This window comes from Prionailurus bengalensis, chromosome B3 (genome assembly GCF_016509475.1).
Source record: "Prionailurus bengalensis isolate Pbe53 chromosome B3, Fcat_Pben_1.1_paternal_pri, whole genome shotgun sequence".
NCBI lineage: Eukaryota > Metazoa > Chordata > Mammalia > Carnivora > Felidae > Prionailurus > Prionailurus bengalensis.
Window position 1 is genome coordinate 121,753,356 of NC_057355.1, and position 18,649 is coordinate 121,772,004.

The 18,649-nt window shown below is 41.8% G+C and overlaps 1 protein-coding gene across 5 annotated transcripts in view; it reads left to right on the forward strand.

The window, feature by feature from the left end:
- The first annotated feature begins 390 nt into the window (after positions 1–390).
- The window catches only part of GPATCH2L (G-patch domain containing 2 like), a 56,994-nt gene continuing 38,735 nt past the window's right edge, over positions 391–18,649 (forward strand). For 2 of the 5 annotated variants that reach the window (XM_043556689.1, XM_043556688.1), the window contains exons 1-3: positions 434–492; positions 736–942; positions 2,685–3,356. In XM_043556689.1, coding sequence (XP_043412624.1) covers positions 2,695–3,356 — 662 coding nt within the window. In that variant the 5' untranslated portion in view covers positions 434–492; positions 736–942; positions 2,685–2,694. Of the gene's footprint in view, positions 493–735; positions 943–2,684; positions 3,357–18,649 lie in introns of all 5 variants that reach the window. The other 3 variants (XM_043556690.1, XM_043556691.1, XM_043556687.1) reach the window with 2 other exon arrangements.

An 18,649-nucleotide genomic window follows, 5' to 3' on the forward strand; every position in this document is an offset into this window, starting at 1 on the left:
ATTCACTACAAAGCTATCGCGCTAACCTAATGGTGGTACCAACTCTCACAGTTAACAATGAGGATCCATTTCCCTTTAATTTCACACACCCTTTTTAAAAGCAGGTCAGCAAACAAGGGCGAGGCCCAGGTCCCTCCCTGCCAATTCCCCGACGCCCCCGAAGACAGACGAGGCCAGCCTGAGGAGGCGTGTTCTTCCCCTAGCGGAGACCTTATCCCTCACCCAGCCCACCCTTAACCACCAACACTACAGGCCCGTAACCCCTTCTCCGGGCTTCCCCAAGGCCCCTCCCACCGTGGGGCGGAAGTGGGCGCGGCCACGGGCAGGAAGCGTCTAGCCGGGGCGGGCCCTCTCAAGCAGCAGCCCCACCCACTCCGCTCCACCACCGCCCCACCCCTCCGGCCCAGACCGGAAATGAGGTCAGAAAGGGAAACCCCGGCGGGGAGACTCGGCCCCAAAAGCGGCGGCCATTGGAGGTGGCTGCTGCAGCTGGTGAGGGGGAGGAGTGGGTTGAGAGGGTCGGGGGCCAGGGGCCGGCGCCAACGGGAATACCGGCTCCCAGCGGAGTCTGAGGGGCCGTGTGCGCCATGGGGCTGCGAAGGTTGGCGGGAGGGGCGAGGGTGGTTGGGCCTTGTTTTTCAGGGCCCATCGCCCCCATCCCGGGGAATAAGGTTCGGGCGTCTCCGGGGCGACACTCACCTCTTCTCCTTTCTTCTTTCTGGCGCTTTCGGGCAGGCGACAGCTTGAGGGCTTGCTGTCCCGAGCCGTGTTCGCCCTAGTCCTCGGAGGCGGGCCGGGGGCTTGGAGGGAGAGTCCTTCGAAACCAGCTTTTTCTCACATATGTGGCCATGTTGCGACCCCTGATCACGGAGGGAGCTTAGTCACCAGGACTTGAATTTTGGCAGTTTCTGCCCGAGCGAGAAGGGCTGAACCCCTGCCCCGGTGAGCCCAAATGAGAAGTTGCTTCCTGCCTCCTGCCTTCCTCCCCCCTCCTCCCCCCAGCTCCTCGCAACCCGGTCTTTCGCTCAGACCATACGCCTGCCTCTTTTTACTTCTATCCGTTTCCCGTGCTTTTCTTTGCGTGACTTAACCTTTCCTCTCCTCGAGTGCTTGCTGGACAAGGGGGTTCTCTCGGAGTATGCACCCGAGAGTGAAGGTGTGGGAAGCTCAAGGTTCTTCTGTCACCTGCTGTTGGACTTGCAGTCTTTTAGGAAAGGATTCTGCACGAACAACTGCAAGTTGTTCTGTCACTTTGTTTCACGTTAATTTGTACAGTTCTGCCTGAGTTTTTAAAGCAGTAATTCTTTATTAAGGAAGTAGGTTTAGACGTGCTGTCCTCACTTCTGTTTTGGTCTTACAGGCAGTTGCCTCCGGAACCCCAGTCATGGCGTTTTTAAACTATTTCGTATTGCTTAAAGGGACGTGGGCATTTTATATTGTGTGGCTTTTGACACTTTGAGACGTTTTGTTTGGTTGGTAGTTTTGGAACTAGGTGTCCCCATTGCTCCCATCCATGTGGCAGATAAGCCAGACTACTGTTTTCTTCCCTTTGAAGTCGTTGGCATGGGGACAGCATGAAAATAGGTTTTAGAAAGTCCTTTGCAGAATGTAAACTGCATGAACGAAAATACCGTCTGAGAGTGGCGCCACACAGTTTTAAATTCTAATTACGGACTTGAAATACTTTGGGCTTAACAAGGGCTAGGGAAAAGTGCTAATTTAATATGTACTTAATAAGGTGTTGTACGAATTATATTAGACATTTCCCTTTAAAGGGGCATTCCAAAAATTGCTCCTACTGCTCTCATCTCTTGGAAGGTTTGCTTTTAAAGTGACTCCTGAAGTATGAGGGTTTGACATTAGGAAAGTTTAGAAAGCAGTTGGCTAGAAATCATAGAGACTCCTCCCGTGCGTTTCATTTCAGCCTGTTATATCCTGCTGTCGTGTGATGGGTACTAAAGCACATAAGTAGGGTGATCACTTAATTTTTTGAAGGATGGGAGAAGAGCATAAAAGTTGCTAGTTGTTATATATGTGTGTGTGTGTGTGTGTGTGTGTGTGTGTGTGTGAATGACCTACTCAACAAATGGCCTTCCCTTCTAGCTTCCAGGTGGTAGTTGGGACCATAATGGGTGCAGACTTACTCTGTTTTCTCCATTCAGGGTACAAATGTGGGTCACTGCAGTTTCTTGGATCACTAAAAGTACAAGCAGACTTCCTTAAAGTGTGTCACTGTGTTGTCTTCTCCCTTCCACAAGCATCCTTATTAGTGACCCCAGACCATAGCACAGTTGTTTATCTATGGTTTTGAAGTTGTGTGCTGTTCTGCTCCTTGTCTAATCTTTTGGATTTTATTATTATATAATTTAGTGATGAGTTTAATTGGGAAAAAAGGGGAAAGATTTATTTCCCTGGGTTTGCTGGTTTTTGCTAATATCCTGGTTGTGATCTGGTGAGTGTTGACTTCAGGCACTTAAGGGCCAAACACCTATTTTTAGTGGCTGAAAGGAGCATGGATGGTAGGAACAGAGTCTTAAGTGTAGCCTGATGAAAGGTGAGTTTATTTTCTGTAGATAGGTTGGGCTGTGCACTGCCATGATCTGGTTTATAAAATTATTCTAAAACAACAGATCCTGTTAAGTATTTCTTTTTCTTTTTTCTTTTTCTGGACTTTCTTTTGGCAGATGTGGCCTCATGGATGAGCTGGTACATGACTTAGCCTCAGCCTTGGAGCAGACATCTGAGCAGAATAAGCTTGGTGAGCTGTGGGAGGAGATGGCCCTGAGCCCTCGGCAGCAGAGGCGGCAGCTTCGTAAAAGGAGAGGCCGGAAGCGCCGCTCGGACTTCACTCACCTGGCCGAGCATACCTGCTGCTACAGTGAGGCCTCTGAGTCGAGTCTCGATGAGGCCATTAAGGATTGTCGAGAAATGGCCCCTGTTGCCAATTTTAGTGACTCCGATGACACGATGGTAGCCAAACGGCACCCGGCTCTCAATGCCATTGTTAAGAGTAAGCAACACTCTTGGCACGAATCTGACTCCTTTACTGAAAATGCGCCCTGTCGACCCCTCCGGCGCCGGCGGAAAGTGAAGCGAGTGACATCAGAGGTGGCTGCCAGCCTTCAGCAGAAGCTCAAGGTGTCAGATTGGAGCTACGAGAGAGGCTGCAGGTTCAAGTCTGCTAAGAAGCAGCGTCTGTCCCGCTGGAAGGAGAATACTCCCTGGACCTCATCAGGTCATGGGTTGTGTGAATCAGCAGAAAATAGGACTTTCCTAAGCAAAACAGGAAGGAAAGAAAGGATGGAGTGTGAAGCAGATGAACAAAAACAGGGCTCTGATGAGAACATGTCAGAATGGTGAGATCTCTCTTACTAAGTCAAAGATTTGCCTGCTTATTTTTACCCCAGGTACAAATTTACAGTCGTGATGAGTTCAACTTTCAGAACTAGCCACTGCAATGTTGCCTTTGTAGCCCTCCTTTAACCAGTCAGCTAGAGTTTATCTCTAGTTTTTTAAAGTACATTCATGATTCTATTTCCCTAGGTCAAGAAAGCTTTATGTAATGAAACACATTGTTTCTAAAAATTGTTTAAAATGTGTATCTCACATGCATAACCAAGAATTTTGTTTTAAAAACAGTTTACTGCTGTTTATACCATGTAGTTCATACATCGATATTGTTAGAACCAGGGTCTCAGCAGAGGCTGGTGTGTGTGTTTGTGTATGTGAGAAAATGCTGGTACTGGGCATGTGGAGTTTGTGTACGTTTCTGGTAAGCTTCCTTTACCCGTTAAGAGTCTCGTCTTCAGATAACGGGCTATAATTCTGTTCTCTGCTACTTACGGTTTGACTCTGTTGAGTTTATTTTTTATGGCTGACATCCAAGTCGTCTGAAAGACATGGTGGGGCTTTGAAAATAACAGTATTGAATCCCATTAGTTTTCAACCAAATGTCATTGAGCCATAAAAATTTGTGTCTATTGGATGCATCTTTAAAATGTCAGTGTAGATTTTGGTGACTTTGTTTTTTCCATCTCACATAGTCCTAGGAACATTGATAAGCCCCACCTCGATACTTTAATATTATTGTTTCTCAAGGAGGGTGCTCTTGGTGTTTTTTTGTTTGTTTGCTTTTAATGTTTATTTATTTTGAGAGAGAGAGAGAGAGAGTGAGAGTTGGGGAGGGGCAGAGAGAGAGGGAGAGGAGAGAGAGATTCCCAACCAGGCTCCACACTGTCAGCTCTGAGCCCATCTTGGGGCTCAGTCTCACGAACCGTGACATCATGACCTGAGCTGAAATCAAGAGTCAGGCTAATTTGACCTACTGAGGCATCGAGGTGGCCCTCTTGGTGTTTTGAATGGGGGCAGTTCTTTGTGGTGAGGGACCGTACCATGCTTCACAGGCTATTTGGCATCTCTACATTGTTCCCATCCCTTTCATTGTATCAAACCACATGCCCGTGTGGGTGCTGCCTAGTGGGTTGGTGGTCCCAGGGGAATGTTCAGGACTGCGCGGTATGGCAGGCACTGCTATTCGTACTTTATAGAAGAAGAGATGGAGGTTAATAGCGTTTAGATAATTTGCCCATGGTCACCCAGTGGCAAAACTAGGAATCAAATCTGATTCCATAGTTCATACTTAACCACCATGTTTTGCTGCCCTTTGGGTTTGCCTTTTCCACTGCTCTTTCCGCCTCTTCTTACCTTTTACAACTGTAGAATATCTGGCCTTTCTTAGGACTTTGCTTCTGAAGTTTGTCTGAAAAACAAAGACATGAATCTTAGGAACTGTGTCGTGAGGCTGTGTCAGTAATCAGAAAGGCTGCGTAGGTCTTCATATAAGCCCATACCTTTTTCAGGGCGGTTTTTAGTCCAGCTTCAACAATTTTTCTCACTAACTTTGTATTTGTGGGTTTGCACAACTGGTTAGGCTTATAATGTGGCTTCTCTAATTTTCCTCTAATGTATATCCTAAGACCTATTTACCCAATATATATGTGTAATTTGGGGTTACAAAGGTTTTTTTTTTATCATGCTGTTTTTTTATTTAAAAAATATATTTTTAATGTTTATGTATTTTTGAGAGAGAGGGAGACACAGAGTGCAAGTCAGGGAGGGGCAGAGAGAGAGGGAGACACAGAATCCAAAGCAGGCTTCAGGCTCTGAGCTGTCAGCTCAGAGCCCGACGTGGGGCTCAAACTCATGAAACCGTGAGATCATGACCTGAGCTGAATGAAGTCAGACACACCAACTGAGGCACCCAGTTGCCCTTATCATGCTGTTTTTAATCAAACAAATGTTTAGTCAATTTACAGCCGTACACAATATCAAAACCCTCAATTGAGGTGTTTAAATTTGTGTCAATATCGAACATATATTCCAAATAATTTACTGTTGAAAATCACGATTTGTTTTTTAAATTTGAGACAGAGTGAGAGCGTGTGTGAGTGGAGGAGAGGAGCAGAGGGAAAGAGAATCTCAAGCAGGTTCCATGCCCAGCGTGGAGCCTGACACGGCTTGATCGCTGGGATCATGACCTGAGCCAAAATCAAAAGTTGATCGCTTTACTGACTGAGCTACCCAGGTGCCTTGAGAATAGTGATTTTTAAAAATTGTTTTTTGCAGTGATAGCTTGTGTATATTTTTTCTCATGACATAATTGTTCACTCTGTCTGCTCTTAAGATAACAGTCTAAGTGTGGTTCCAGATGCAGTCTGTAATCTAGTAGCGAGGTACTTTTAGTTCCTTCCTACCTCAGACACAGCTATTGCACATATAGTCAGGTTGTGATAATAAACATTCTAGTTACGTGAGAGTCTGGATAAGTTGAAATAGGCAGCAATTCATATGAAATTCTTATTCTTTTCAAAAATTTTTTTTTAAATGTTTATTTATTTTTGAGAGAGACAGAGACAGAATGCAAGTGGGTTAGGAGCAGAGAGAGAGGGAGACACAGAATCCGAAGCAAGCTCCAGGCTCTGAGCTGTCAGCACAGAGCCCGACTCGGGGCTCGAACTCACGAGCTGTGAGACCATGACCTGAGCCGAAGTCGGACACTCAACAAACTGAGCCACCCAGACGCCCCTATTCTTATTCTTTTCATTTGAGAAGACCTTGTTACCCTGTTTGGGCTATCTGCCTGGTACATGACTTCAGAGTTCTTTTAACATTCTTTTTTTTTTTTTTTTTTTTAATGTTTATTTTGAGAGAGAATATGAGTAGGGGAGAGGCAGGGTGAGAGGGAGAGAGAATCCCAAGCAGGCTCCTCGCTATCTGCACATAGCCCAATGTGGGACTTGATCTCATGAACCATGAGGTCATAACCTGAGCCAAAATCAAGAGTCAGATGCTTAACGGACTGAGCCACCCAGGCGTCCCATCACTCTTGAGTTATTTTAGTAACATGGATGCCCACGTTCTTGTAGCTATGAGAGAAATTAGGGTGGAATAGTAGCAGACTTAAAATGAGAACAATTCTTCTTTAGAATCTAATTATTTAGGGGTCTTAAATATGCCTTGACTTATATCGTTTCATCTGTAGTTACGAACAGAAGTGCCTTGTATTTTTTCCCCCTAAATCTACTCTGTGGAGAAAGAGGGGTGACTGACTTACACTTTGACCACAAATTATGTTCAGCCTCTCACCAGTAAGATGGAACTAATCTTGCCTTGATTATTAAGCATACCTTATGAATAGGACTAGCATTAGAGTATGTTTAAGTAGATAATAATTTATGATTTGGATATTATACTATTTTGGTGAATTGATTCTCTCAAAATTTTCCTACCTTTGTTCTACATTAACAAATATTTTTAAGAATCTCCTTGGTTGCTCTTTCATAAATCTGCTTGGACGTGCATCTTTGTTCTCATACAGATCAAGTGTAGAACCTTACATTTTATCAGTGATATTGAAGATTGTCAGTGTGTATGATCCAACTTGTAAAATTATTAGGATGAAGGTGATCATTAAATTTAACTTAGCCTCATCAGTGGATGGAATTCTTTTTTTTTTTTAATTTTTTTTTTTTAACGTTTATTTATTTATTTTTGAGACAGAGAGAGACAGAGCATGAACGGGGGAGGGTCAGCAAGAGGGAGACACAGAATCTGAAACAGGCTCCGGGCTCTGAGCTGTCAACACAGGGGCCCGATGCGGGGCTCGAACTCACCGACCGTGAGATCGTGACCTGAGCCGAAGTCGGCGCTCAACCGACTGAGCCACCCAGGCGCCCCATGGAATTCTTTTAAAAAATACGTGTCAGGTGTTTTGGGTTTGAAAATGTATGTCTCAGCCAGGGAGCTGTATTTCTAATTTCCTTAAATTCACTTTACTAATTAACCATGGAATAGTTTTAAGCTTAACCAATAATTCCTTTTCCTTTTATTTTTCTGTTCTTCCTTCAATTCTACGCCAACCAATCCCTCAAGAGTTTTGAGGAACTGGAAGTGGTTATGATACAATAGTTTTTTATACCTGCAAAAAGATCAGTTATTATTTTAGTAATTTTCCTGTGTATGTGTGTTCCATTCTAGAATGGAGAAATTCTTTTGTAAAATTCCTTTCTACTGTTTTTATTCATATTGTCTATATCACAGGTATTAGGTGATTCATAGCCTAATTTTACTCTGTTCTTCACTAACTCATCCTTTGTTCCCCTTAAATATAGTTTAGCTTCTTTGGTTTTTCTAAGTGAATTGGTTTGGTATTGGCCTGAAGTCTCAGTCAGGAGCTTTCCTAAGGTGATGTATTAGAGGCCGATCTCACAGGAAAGAAAATATTCCCTTCTCTTGGAAGGCAAGTGACAGAGATAGAGTGCTAACCCTCCCCCCTCCTTTTCCAGCCCACGCTGACCTTCTGCGGCCCCTTGGTGCCTCTTGTTTTCTTATTTTTATAGAAAATCAATATCCCTTCTGACACAAACAATAGCTCAGAAGCAAGAATAAATGGGAGAAAGCTGAGATCTCTGTCCATCACCTCTCACTTTACCTCCCCAAACTCTTTAATTATGAGCATGCTTTGCTCCAGGTGTTTGTGACAGTGAAATTGCTAAATGAGGACCATTTTAACCAAAGATTGGGTGATCAGTAACACTCTATAGCAGTACCTTGTTGGATCAATAGTATTCATTATTTCATGGTTAAGGTAAGTAGCCTCCTTTGCAAGTGGAGGTCATTAATCAGGGAATACTGGAAAGAATGTATGTGGTAGGTTGAGGTTGCCCTGTTTCCTATTCCATAACTGGAGGTGCTGACCAAGAGTATATTTACCATTGTCGCAAATGGTACTATTGCATTTGAGAGTTCTGAATAGCTAGCATAGCGTGCGTCCATAGATTTATGCAGAGTTCTGCTAGTATATCCTTGGGAACAACGGAGAAAGACACCTTGGGAGATGGATTTGATACTACTGTATTTGAAAATCTGTCTCTTGAAAGAAGTGTGTTAGGATTATTCTGTGTGACTCCAGAGGATGGAGGTAGGGCTCATAAAAATGGAAAGCACAGAGAGTTAAGACGTTGCCTCATTGTCAGATACAACATTCCAAAAATTCGACCTCTGTAAAAATGAAATGAATTGTTTCACCGGGTAATGAGTTCTAGGTCACTGAAGGGGTTCAAGCCTGGGCTCGGTGACCACTTACTGAGTTATTGTAGAGTTGGCGAGACTGCGCTGCATGACCTCTAAGGTCCCTTGTAACACTGAGACTCTGGAACTCTTTCCAGTCACAGCCTCCTTCCAGTGCATCATTGTAACTTCGTAGTGTAAAAAACATTTGATAAGCAATATCAGCTGCCCATTAAAATGCTTAGGAAGACAGAAAACATTGTAAACTCACATCGCCAGGAACCAGGACTTAGAGTTGGCCTCTCGCCAAGATAGCGACAAACCACAAGGCTGATAGATGTGCAGTTGGAAGCCCACATCGGCAGTGCTGAGCCTACGCTGAAGGTATGCAGTGAGACCCTTCATTCTCTGTAGTCAGGCCTTTGTTCAGAAACGCAGGTCCATTTTAGTCAGAAAATCAGGCAGCCGCAGTGTGAGCCAGAGTGTTGTTCCGTCCTCTACAGTAGTCCCCTCTTGCCCAGTTTCTTTCTGTGGTTTTAGTTAACCCTCAGTCAGATGTGGTCTGGAAGCAGGTGATGCACCTTCTGACATTCCGTCAGGAGGAGGAGGAGTAGCCTAACAGTACGTCACAGTGCCTGCATGGTTCACTTCACTTCATCTCATTTCCTAGGCATTTTATCCTCTCACATGATCATCAGAAGAAGGGTGAGTAGAAGATATTTTGAGAGAAAGAGCCCACATTCACATAACTTTTATTATAGTATATTGTTATATTATTAGTTATTGCCTCTCTTTTACTGTGCCTAATTTATAAAATTAAACTTAATCATGGATACATATGTATAGGAAAAACACATGGTATATGTACGGTTAGGTACTATCTACAGTTTCAGGCATCAGTGAGAGTCTTAGAACTTCTCTGCCGTGCGGAGAAGAGGGGATACTGTACTTCCCAATCTGTATCTTTGAGTTTCTGTTTGGAGGTTCTAACTCCCAGAATATACTTGGATAAGGAATTAGTGTTTTCTATGTGTGTATTTGTGTTTGGAGTAGGAGGCAGTCACTGCAAATTCAGTCCTGGGAAATACATTCTCCAAGAATAAAGTTTACTGTTGGCATGGGGAGAGGAGAAAAAATCACTCTTAGTGGTGCATTCTAGAAATTGCAGTGTTTTATATATCTTTATATATTGTAGACTCTTGGAATGGGGTCAGAATAAGGCAGCGACAGTTAGAAGAAGATCCTGTCTTGGTCCCACATAACTATATGAGGGACATATGGGTGTTAGGCCAGGAGCTCTATATCTCATAACTATATGAGTGACACTGGGTGTTAGGCCAGGAGCTCTACACATTGTCTTGGCCAGTTGTGGATGTGGGAAGCATGTTACCTATATCCAAGAGAATAGAGAATGGGACCAGGGGTCATTTACACACCCTTTCTGTTGGCAAGTAACGAGATTCTAGGTAAACCAGTTTTCAGCAAGAGGCCTTTCAACAAGTTCTGTGGAATAAGGGAAAAGGAACATTATCCTGAAAGTTCAGAGGAAAAACACATATCCAAAAATGATTGCCAGTGGAAACCAGAACATTTTAGAAAGTCTTCTTTAGGATGCGAAAAAGACATAGTCACTTTGGAATAGGAACAGTTAACTCATAAGGAAAGAAAGATGGCTATTTGAAAACCCAGTAGTATGGGAGGAAAAATGTAAGGAAATTGATGTAATTGCAGTGTTAAGACAATTCATTCTGTGGAAAATTGAGTTGATTTGGAAAACTTTGGAAGCCCTCCCAAGATGCAATGAGAGGAGGTGATAATGAGAGAGAAGTTGATAGATCTGGAGAACAGAAGATAGAGGCCCTGTCTATGAGTATGTAAATATTTCAAAGGAAGAAACTGAAGCATTGGAATAGAATAATGATTTAAAAAATAGAACTGAAGAGAAAAGGCATTCTTGGGTTGAAAAATTATAAAGATTAAAAGGGAAAATGAATGAACAGACACATACTACCTAGACCTATCCTGGCAGAAGTTTGCATTCTGCCTTGGTGCAGGGGTGGAACAGGTATAAAGAACAATTTTTTTTTTTTTAATGTTTATTTTGGAGAGAGAGCGCGCATGAGCATGTGCAGGGGAGGGGCAGAGAGAGAGAGAGGGGGAGACAGAGGATCTGAATTGGGTTCTGTGCTGACAGGAGAGAGCCAGACGTGGGGCTTGAACTCATGAACTATGAGATCATGACCTGAGCTGAAGTCGGACACGTAACCAACAGCCACCCAGGCTCCCTGGGTATAAAGAACAATTTTAAAAGGGATGAAAACAAGGCTGGCATTTATTCCTACAGTACTAAGTGTGAAGGGCTGCAGTTGCCTGTAGAATTTTGGAGCAGGGGGGGAAGATTGCTCTCCTACTCCCCCCCTGAATTTTATGTATAGCCAAGATAGATTTCATATGGAAAAGCAGCAGAAAGTCATTCTTAGACATTCAGGTCTCAGAATATATGTTCTTTAAAAATTTACTCTGCAAAGACATTTCTTCTAACTGAAGATGAATCACTATTAGCTCTAAGAAAAGGTAAGTCGTAAAAGGATGGGTAGGCTTCTGTAAGGCACACCCCCCTAGCTCAGTAGCAGAGTCCTGGGGCAAATCATTAAATCTTTACCCAGTATACCTGATTGCAGGGGCTGCACTAATAAGCCTGTGAAACCAGTGAGGCTGTTTCTTTTGTGGTGCCCTCCCAGTGAAACCAGAAAACAAACTCCTTCATTATACATTCTTACAACTTATTAAGTTATTGTGGGAATAATTTTGCAGTTGGTGTGAGATATTTCTCTGAAAAACCTCTCCCTTGGTCATAGTTACTTTTAGACTCTGAAATCTGACTGTATACGGTTCTAGATATACCACCTTGACCCAGGAAAAAAATTGAGCAAAGATGTCTTTGGGCTCTGGGTCTAGGAGTGACTTTTCCTTTCTGTTTTTCTGAATTCTAAGATGATTTAAAATTTTTGTTAAGTGCATTATTTAATAAAAAGTTAAAATGAAAACCCCTTATCTTTTAACATGATGGTAGAGGCCATTCTCTCTCTCTCTCCTGTTTGTTTCTTTTAAAATTAGATGTAAAAGATCCATCTTATTCAAGATACTTGGTTAATAATCCAGGTGTTAACTTACTGATACCGCTGTTTTAATTATAGGTAATAAACGAATTCCTTATTTTAGTTGAGACAGGTATAAACTACTCTTACTCAGTTCTAAATTTATAGTCCTTTGTGGTTAGGAATATGAAAGAACCAGCGAGCTGTTAGGTCAGAGGACAAGGTGTGTTTTTTCTCCCAATTATGAGAATTCAGAGATTTGTCTTATTCAAATTAGAAGCTTTTGTTAGGGCTAGAAAGCAGGGAGTTATTTTCAAAAAAGAATTCACAAAAATGCTGTATTATTTATTGTGTCAGAAAAAAAAAAAAACTGCCCTGAAACTTAGTAGCTGTAAGTAACATTTACAGTTTCTGAAGTCAGGAATCTGGGAGTAGCTTAGCGGGGTGGTTCTGGTTCCGAGTCTCATATTGTCACAGTCAAATTGTTGATTGGGGCTGTAGTTGTCTCCGGGCATAACTGTGACTGAAGGATCCACTTCCAGGCTCACTCAGGGCTGTTGGCAGATTTCAATTCCTTGTAGGCTGTTGGACTGTAAATTCCTTTCCACAGGGGCCAGGCCCCTCCACAGGGCTGTTCGTATTCTCAAGACATGGCACTTGACTTTCCCTAGGGGTAATGATTTGAGAGAGAGAAAGAGAGAGAGCATACCAGCCCTCACTGAGTGTCCAAGAGGGAAGCCACAGTCTTCTATAATCTAATCTCAGAAGTGACCTACCGTTACTTCTTCCTATGCCATCGGTCGTCACACAGACCAACCAGGCTGGGAAATACCAGGATGCTGGGATCATCGGGAGTCATCTGACAGTCTAGTTACCACAGATGGCTCTCCATCTTCTGGAATTTTTTCCTGACTTAGTGTGAAGCTAGATTCAGGAATGGTATTTTCAGAGTATCTGTCCCTAGAATTTGGGGGAATGTTTTTACTTTGATTTCAAAGGAAGGGCATTCAGGAACTCTAAGGACAAGCGAAGGTATAGATAACTGAGAGTATATTTTGTTGTAAGTATGTATACTGAAGGTGAATATTTATTTTTAAAATTCAAAATATGGCATTAAGATGGAGAGCTTTTTCCAAAGTGAATCCCTAGTTTGTTTTCTTGGTGTTCAGCATGTTTGATGCATTTTTAGCTGATATAGTTAGAGTCAAAACATAGAGTTTCAGCTGTGTCTGAATGTTTTAACTAGCAAAAAGCAAAGGAACATTCTTTCCCAAGTTCAGTTAATCTGTTAGCATTTTCAGGAGAATGAAAATGAGAAGTGCTGAATTGAAAAGTAGCTCATGAAGAGAGAAACATGGAATTACTTGGTAAATGAATCTGTGCACCATCCATGTTTTGGCGGCCATTCAGCAAGCTCATGGACTTTGGAAATACACCGTATTGGCTCTGACGTTTATTTGCTGTGTAATGTTGGGCAACTTGCTTGCCCTCTCGAGGCTTCACTACTTCACTTGTAATATGAGGTTGACATAGTTACCTTGTAGAGTTTTGCAGTAGAAGAAATGTAATAATGAATGTAAAGCTCTTAGTACTTTGCCCGGCCTGTACTAGAACTCAGTAAATGATATTACTTGAATCAATAATGAATTCTGTATTAATAATTTCTATTAAGGATTTGAACTATTATTATTAATAAACAACTATAAAATTATTGATTAAAATTATTAATATAGAATTGTTATCTAATACTTTTGTACTATCAATAATTTTCTTATTAATAATTCTTATTAATAATTTTCTGGAACTCCACTCAAGTACCAAACCCCTTCTTGAGACACTTCTGGTTTGGATATCTACTGAGAGCTGTGTCTCCCTCTCTTGGATGAAGCCCCATATAGAGAACATATTAGATTTCATAAGCCACATTTATTTTTCCATTCAAAATGAGAACAGATTCAAGTCCCATAGAATGTTGTTTTTTCTTTACTGGAGTATAATTGAGAGTCCTATAGAATTTAGATTGCTATTTAATAAAAAGACTGTCCGGGAATTAACACTATCATCTGCTAAAATAATAATATTGGAGACATGAGAATTAGCACCTTAGAGGTAGCTTCTGAATCTTTCATCCTTTGGCTCTGTATAAGATTCTAGAGTCTGGGGGCGCCTGGGTGGCGCAGTCGGTTAAGCGTCCGACTTCAGCCAGGTCACGATCTCGCGGTCCGGGAGTTCGAGCCCCGCGTCGGGCTCTGGGCTGATGGCTCGGAGCCTGGAGCCTGTTTCCGATTCTGTGTCTCCCTCTCTCTCTGCCCCTCCCCCGTTCATGCTCTGTCTCTCTCTGTCCCCAAAATAAATAAACGTTGAAAAAAAAAAAATTAAAAAAAAAAAAAGATTCTAGAGTCTACAAAGTGGGATCACATACCTCATATCATCACATCCTCAGAACAGCCTTGCAGGAAATAGTATTAGAGAAGTGAAGTGATACAGCATGAAGGCCATAGAAGGGGAAGCAGCAGCTGATCTGAAGGAGTTCATTCCATATGTAACATTTGCTGAACGCCTGCTGTGTGCCGGGTGCCGTGCTAGGCATTGGGGAGACTGAAATGAGCAAGATCTTACCCTCTTTCCCAGCCTGGATCTCTCTCTCCTCTCTCTGCCTGGGCTGGGCAGGGAGGAGTGATCTGTACAACTCTTGAGTAGTTTCAGTTCTACCAGTTGGCCTGAAGGTCCAGCTACCTTCTCGTGATTCCTGGGATCCAGAGGCCTCAGGCTCTTTGAGGCCCTGGCAAGAGAATGGCATTGTTGCTACTATGGGATGTTGACCTCTGTCCTTGAAGGCCGGCTTTATCCAGCAAAAGTGCACAGCCTCCTCTCTGAAGTGGTTTTCCTTAACAAGATGCCCTGTCGGCTTCATCCTGTACTTTATCACTATAGACGAGGGTTCTCCCCTTTGGCACTACTAGCATTTTTGAGTCAGATGATTACCTGTTGTGAGGGTTGTCCTGTGCATTGTAGGATGCAACGCTCTACCCAGTAGCTGCCAGGAGGACACCAACCCCCCCTCCCCTGCTCCAAGTCCTGACAAACAAAAATGTTTCCAGACATTGCCACATGACCCCGCGGGTGCAACGTGGGAGTGGGGGTGAGGAGAAGGGGGTAAAATTGCTTTGAGTTGAGAGCTACTGCTGATGTTTCTAGGTGCTGATCTGGGGTTTTCACTTAATTGATTTTGCTTTCACCAACAAGCGTAAGTTTCAGATTTAGAGAACTTAGTAAGGCCAAAACATTGATCTCTTCTATAGAATAAAAATACTGTAGTTTTTAAAACTTTGTAACTGAGAGTTTTTGCCAGCTTGAAAAAATACCCTTTAATTGCTCCTCAAAAGGGCAAACGGTTCATTTTCAGAACTTGGAAGGAAGAGCAATTCAGATGAAAGCATTTTAAAGTTCATACCAAGGTTTACAATATTGAGCTCAGAGTGTTTGCCCTGGAATCAATGATTCAAGTGGATGAGGGGTATCAATAGTGTTTTATTAGGCTTGATTCCTGTGATAATCTCCTTCTCTGAGAGTGGATGCCAATCATCTGGTCTACCAAGAGTGTCTTGGATTACCAAGATGCCCAGCAGGGAAGGTTAGAGGGATAGATGTGTGATAAAACAGAAAAAGCAAAATGTTCATGGCAGTGTGTGACGTGCGGTAGGTGATATGATGGAGTGTGAGTGGTAACTGGAACTTCTTTCAACCTTTTCATATGTTTCAAAGTGTTCATGATACAGTGTTGGAGGAGGGAAGCCTCTGGAACTGCAGGTTAGTGGGACTTTCTTTACACTTCTGTTTTTTCAGCTCGATGTGGTTTGGTTTCTTTTCTAACATATAATAATAATTAGGTAATACAATTGGTGGTCTAAAACGCAGGCTTTAATTTTATTTGTGTCTTATTTAAAATGGTGGCTATGCTGCTGAATTCAGTGTGGGAACATTTTTTAGGGACAACCACTGTAGAGAAGTGTGATGTATTATTACTGTTTTTACTCACATAGAAATACTTTTGAGGTGTTTTCTGATTTCTAAGATGGGGAGATTTCCTCAGTGTTACATGGTTAAATTGTAGGCTTGCACACCCCCTTATTTGCAGAGTATTATTCATTGGAAAGCATTCTTCCTTTTCACATCCTTCTCCCGTGGTTTAGACTAGGTTTCTTATAAAATGTACACCTTTATATTGTTATTGAGACGTTTCTTTGTTAGTTTTAGGACTGGGTAGAGTGGTTTCTGGTGTATGGTAAATAGTCAGTGCTTACTAAGTGAATGAGTAGAAGTTTAGGAGAAATGGGGGAGGGGGCTTTTCCTCCTTTTGTTGTGAGAAAGTCATTGCCCTAATTTTTTGAATTTTTTGAATGATGTATAAATTATTTGTAGGGTTAATACATTTTTAGAAATTTTAGAAATACTCTAGGAGGATTTTATTTTTAATGCAAACTATTTATAGGTGAGAACCATGTGAGAACAGGGAGTCCAGAACAGCTCCCAAAGCAAAGACAGGAGGCATTGCTGCCTATAGGAGTTGCTGCCATTTTAGGAAAAGATGAGATTTCACACCTGCTATCTTTGTGGGTTTTGTGTAGTTTTTCTGAAGGTTAACAAAGGCTGAGTTTTTGTCTTCCTGACTGAACTTCAGAGGACCACAAGTAGAGTGGACACTAAAGGTAGGATCACACTTTTTTCTTACAAAAATCAGGAGCAGAGCTTTTTCTCCTTGCCTAGTAAAAAGGCTCATGGCAAAAAAGTTATAAACAAATTTGGAGGTTTTGAGATAGGAAAAACACGTAGGATTCTGTCACCTTTTAACTTTTTGACCTTGTGAACTACAAAGGTGCTAAAAGAAACTTATGTTTATTGAAAGGTAGCTTAGTTTTAATAGACCATTAAACATTCTGTTTAGCTAAATTAACATTTTCTAAAAGCGTTTATTTTTATTTATTTTGAGAGAGAGAGAGAGAGAGAGCAAGTAGGGGAGGGACAGAGAGAGAGGGAGACAGAATCCCAAGCAGGCGCCGCACCATCAGCACAGATGTGGGGCTCGAACTCACGAACTGTGAGATCCTGACCTGAGCCGAAATGAAGAGTCGGATGCTTAACCGATCGGGCCACCCAGGCACCCCATAAATTGACATTTTATAGTTGACTAAATCGCTATTAAATCTCACTAAGCTGATTTTTTTCGAAGAAGATCTCAGAGCCAGAAGTGAATGAAGTCTTCAGGACTGGACAACTTTGTCTTCTAATTTGGAAGGGGAAATATTTGCTTCTACTTTCTAGCTAGCACTACACTTTTGCATGCTGTATCATAGTGTTTATGTGCAGATATGCCACGAATTTCCCACTTTTGTCTTTTTTCTCATCAAATCATGCTAACAATTTCTTATGTATGATTAGATTTCCACAGTGCAAGTTCTTCTGAAGGAATAAATAGAATTAGCAGTTGCTATCCAATGTACTAGTTACTTCCAGATACCAGTAGACTGGTGATACTTTTATGTCATAACCATGCTGTAAGACAAACTATTTTCTCTGTGAAGAAAATACTTATCTCTCTTGATCATAGTCTTAAAATCCTGGTGATATTTCTGTAACATCATTGCCATTCCTCGAATTAACTATATACAGAAAGCTTATAGACATGTTTAATCCAGCCTCTTTCAGAAACCGTGAGTCCTCTTAAATGCTGTCGACAAAAATAGAAAAGGTACAGTGACACAAAGGCTTTAGGTTACCAGCACCTTTCTTGATCCAGCAGATTTCTTTGAGCTTACCCCCTTGGTTTAGAATATGAGGAGAGAACGGCATCCGTGCAAAAAAGGATCAAGGGAGCACTGTATTTTGTAGTACTTACAGGTGGCTGGAAATGAATGGGGAAAAGAATTGATAGATTTTGTAATAAAGCAAGCAGTTTAAATTTTATAATGGTAAATACTCAAGAGTAGAACTTGTACATGTAGAGTAGGGATCAGCAAACTTCCTCTGTAAAGAGCCAGATAGTAAATATTTTAGGGATTTGCTTGTGATATGTTCTGTGTTGCCACCACTCAGCTTTGAAGTTGTGGTGTGAAAGCAGCCATCGATGATATGTAAATGAATAACTGTGGCTCTGTTCCAATAAAACTTTACTTATGGACACTGAAATTTGAATTTCATATCATTCCCACGTGTCACAAAATTCTTCTTTTGATTTCTTTTTTTGCTGTAAAAACCATTCTTAGCTCACAGGCTAAAGTAGGTGCAGGCTGTCATATGCTGACCCCTAAATCTCAGTTAGTGATACTGCAAACTAATAAAGTATATATAACGTGCTGATGGGATAGCGTATCTGTTCTATAGCTTAATGTGCTTTTTTTAAGGCCTGCTTACTGTGAAGAGGAGTTAAAATAATATCAAATTTGGTCTATCTTTGAGGCCAGATGAGGATAATAAAGTGGTAATATGAGAGACTGTGTAGTAGAACTCAAGGGAGTTAGACCACTGATGTTCTTAGGAATTTGCTAAAAATACAAAAGTAGCACCATGAAGTTCAGCAGGCACAGTTCCTTGAACTCAGAAGTAGGAAGGGTGCAGTGCTCAGGGAGGATGGCCTCTGGTTTTACCCGCAGAGCTCCTTGAAGATTCTAAATCCATCAGAATCCAGTAGTATAGTTTTGTGACACATTTCTTACGACAACACCCGAGAAAGTTCTCACTTATCAGTACAGAAGAAAAGAAAATGAAAGAACGTTTAAATAAATCGAGTTATGTTTTATTGGCTCTTGCTGCAGCAAATTTCTTGGATCTCTTCAGAGATAAACTTAAGCGAGGAAAGAGCACAGCTACTTAATTTAATCAGCAGTTTAAGGATTTCGTGTTGGCAAGATATTTGGACATGTTGCAAAAATACAAAATATTTTCACATTTTTGATCCAGAAATGTAGACTGGGATTTTGCCAAGC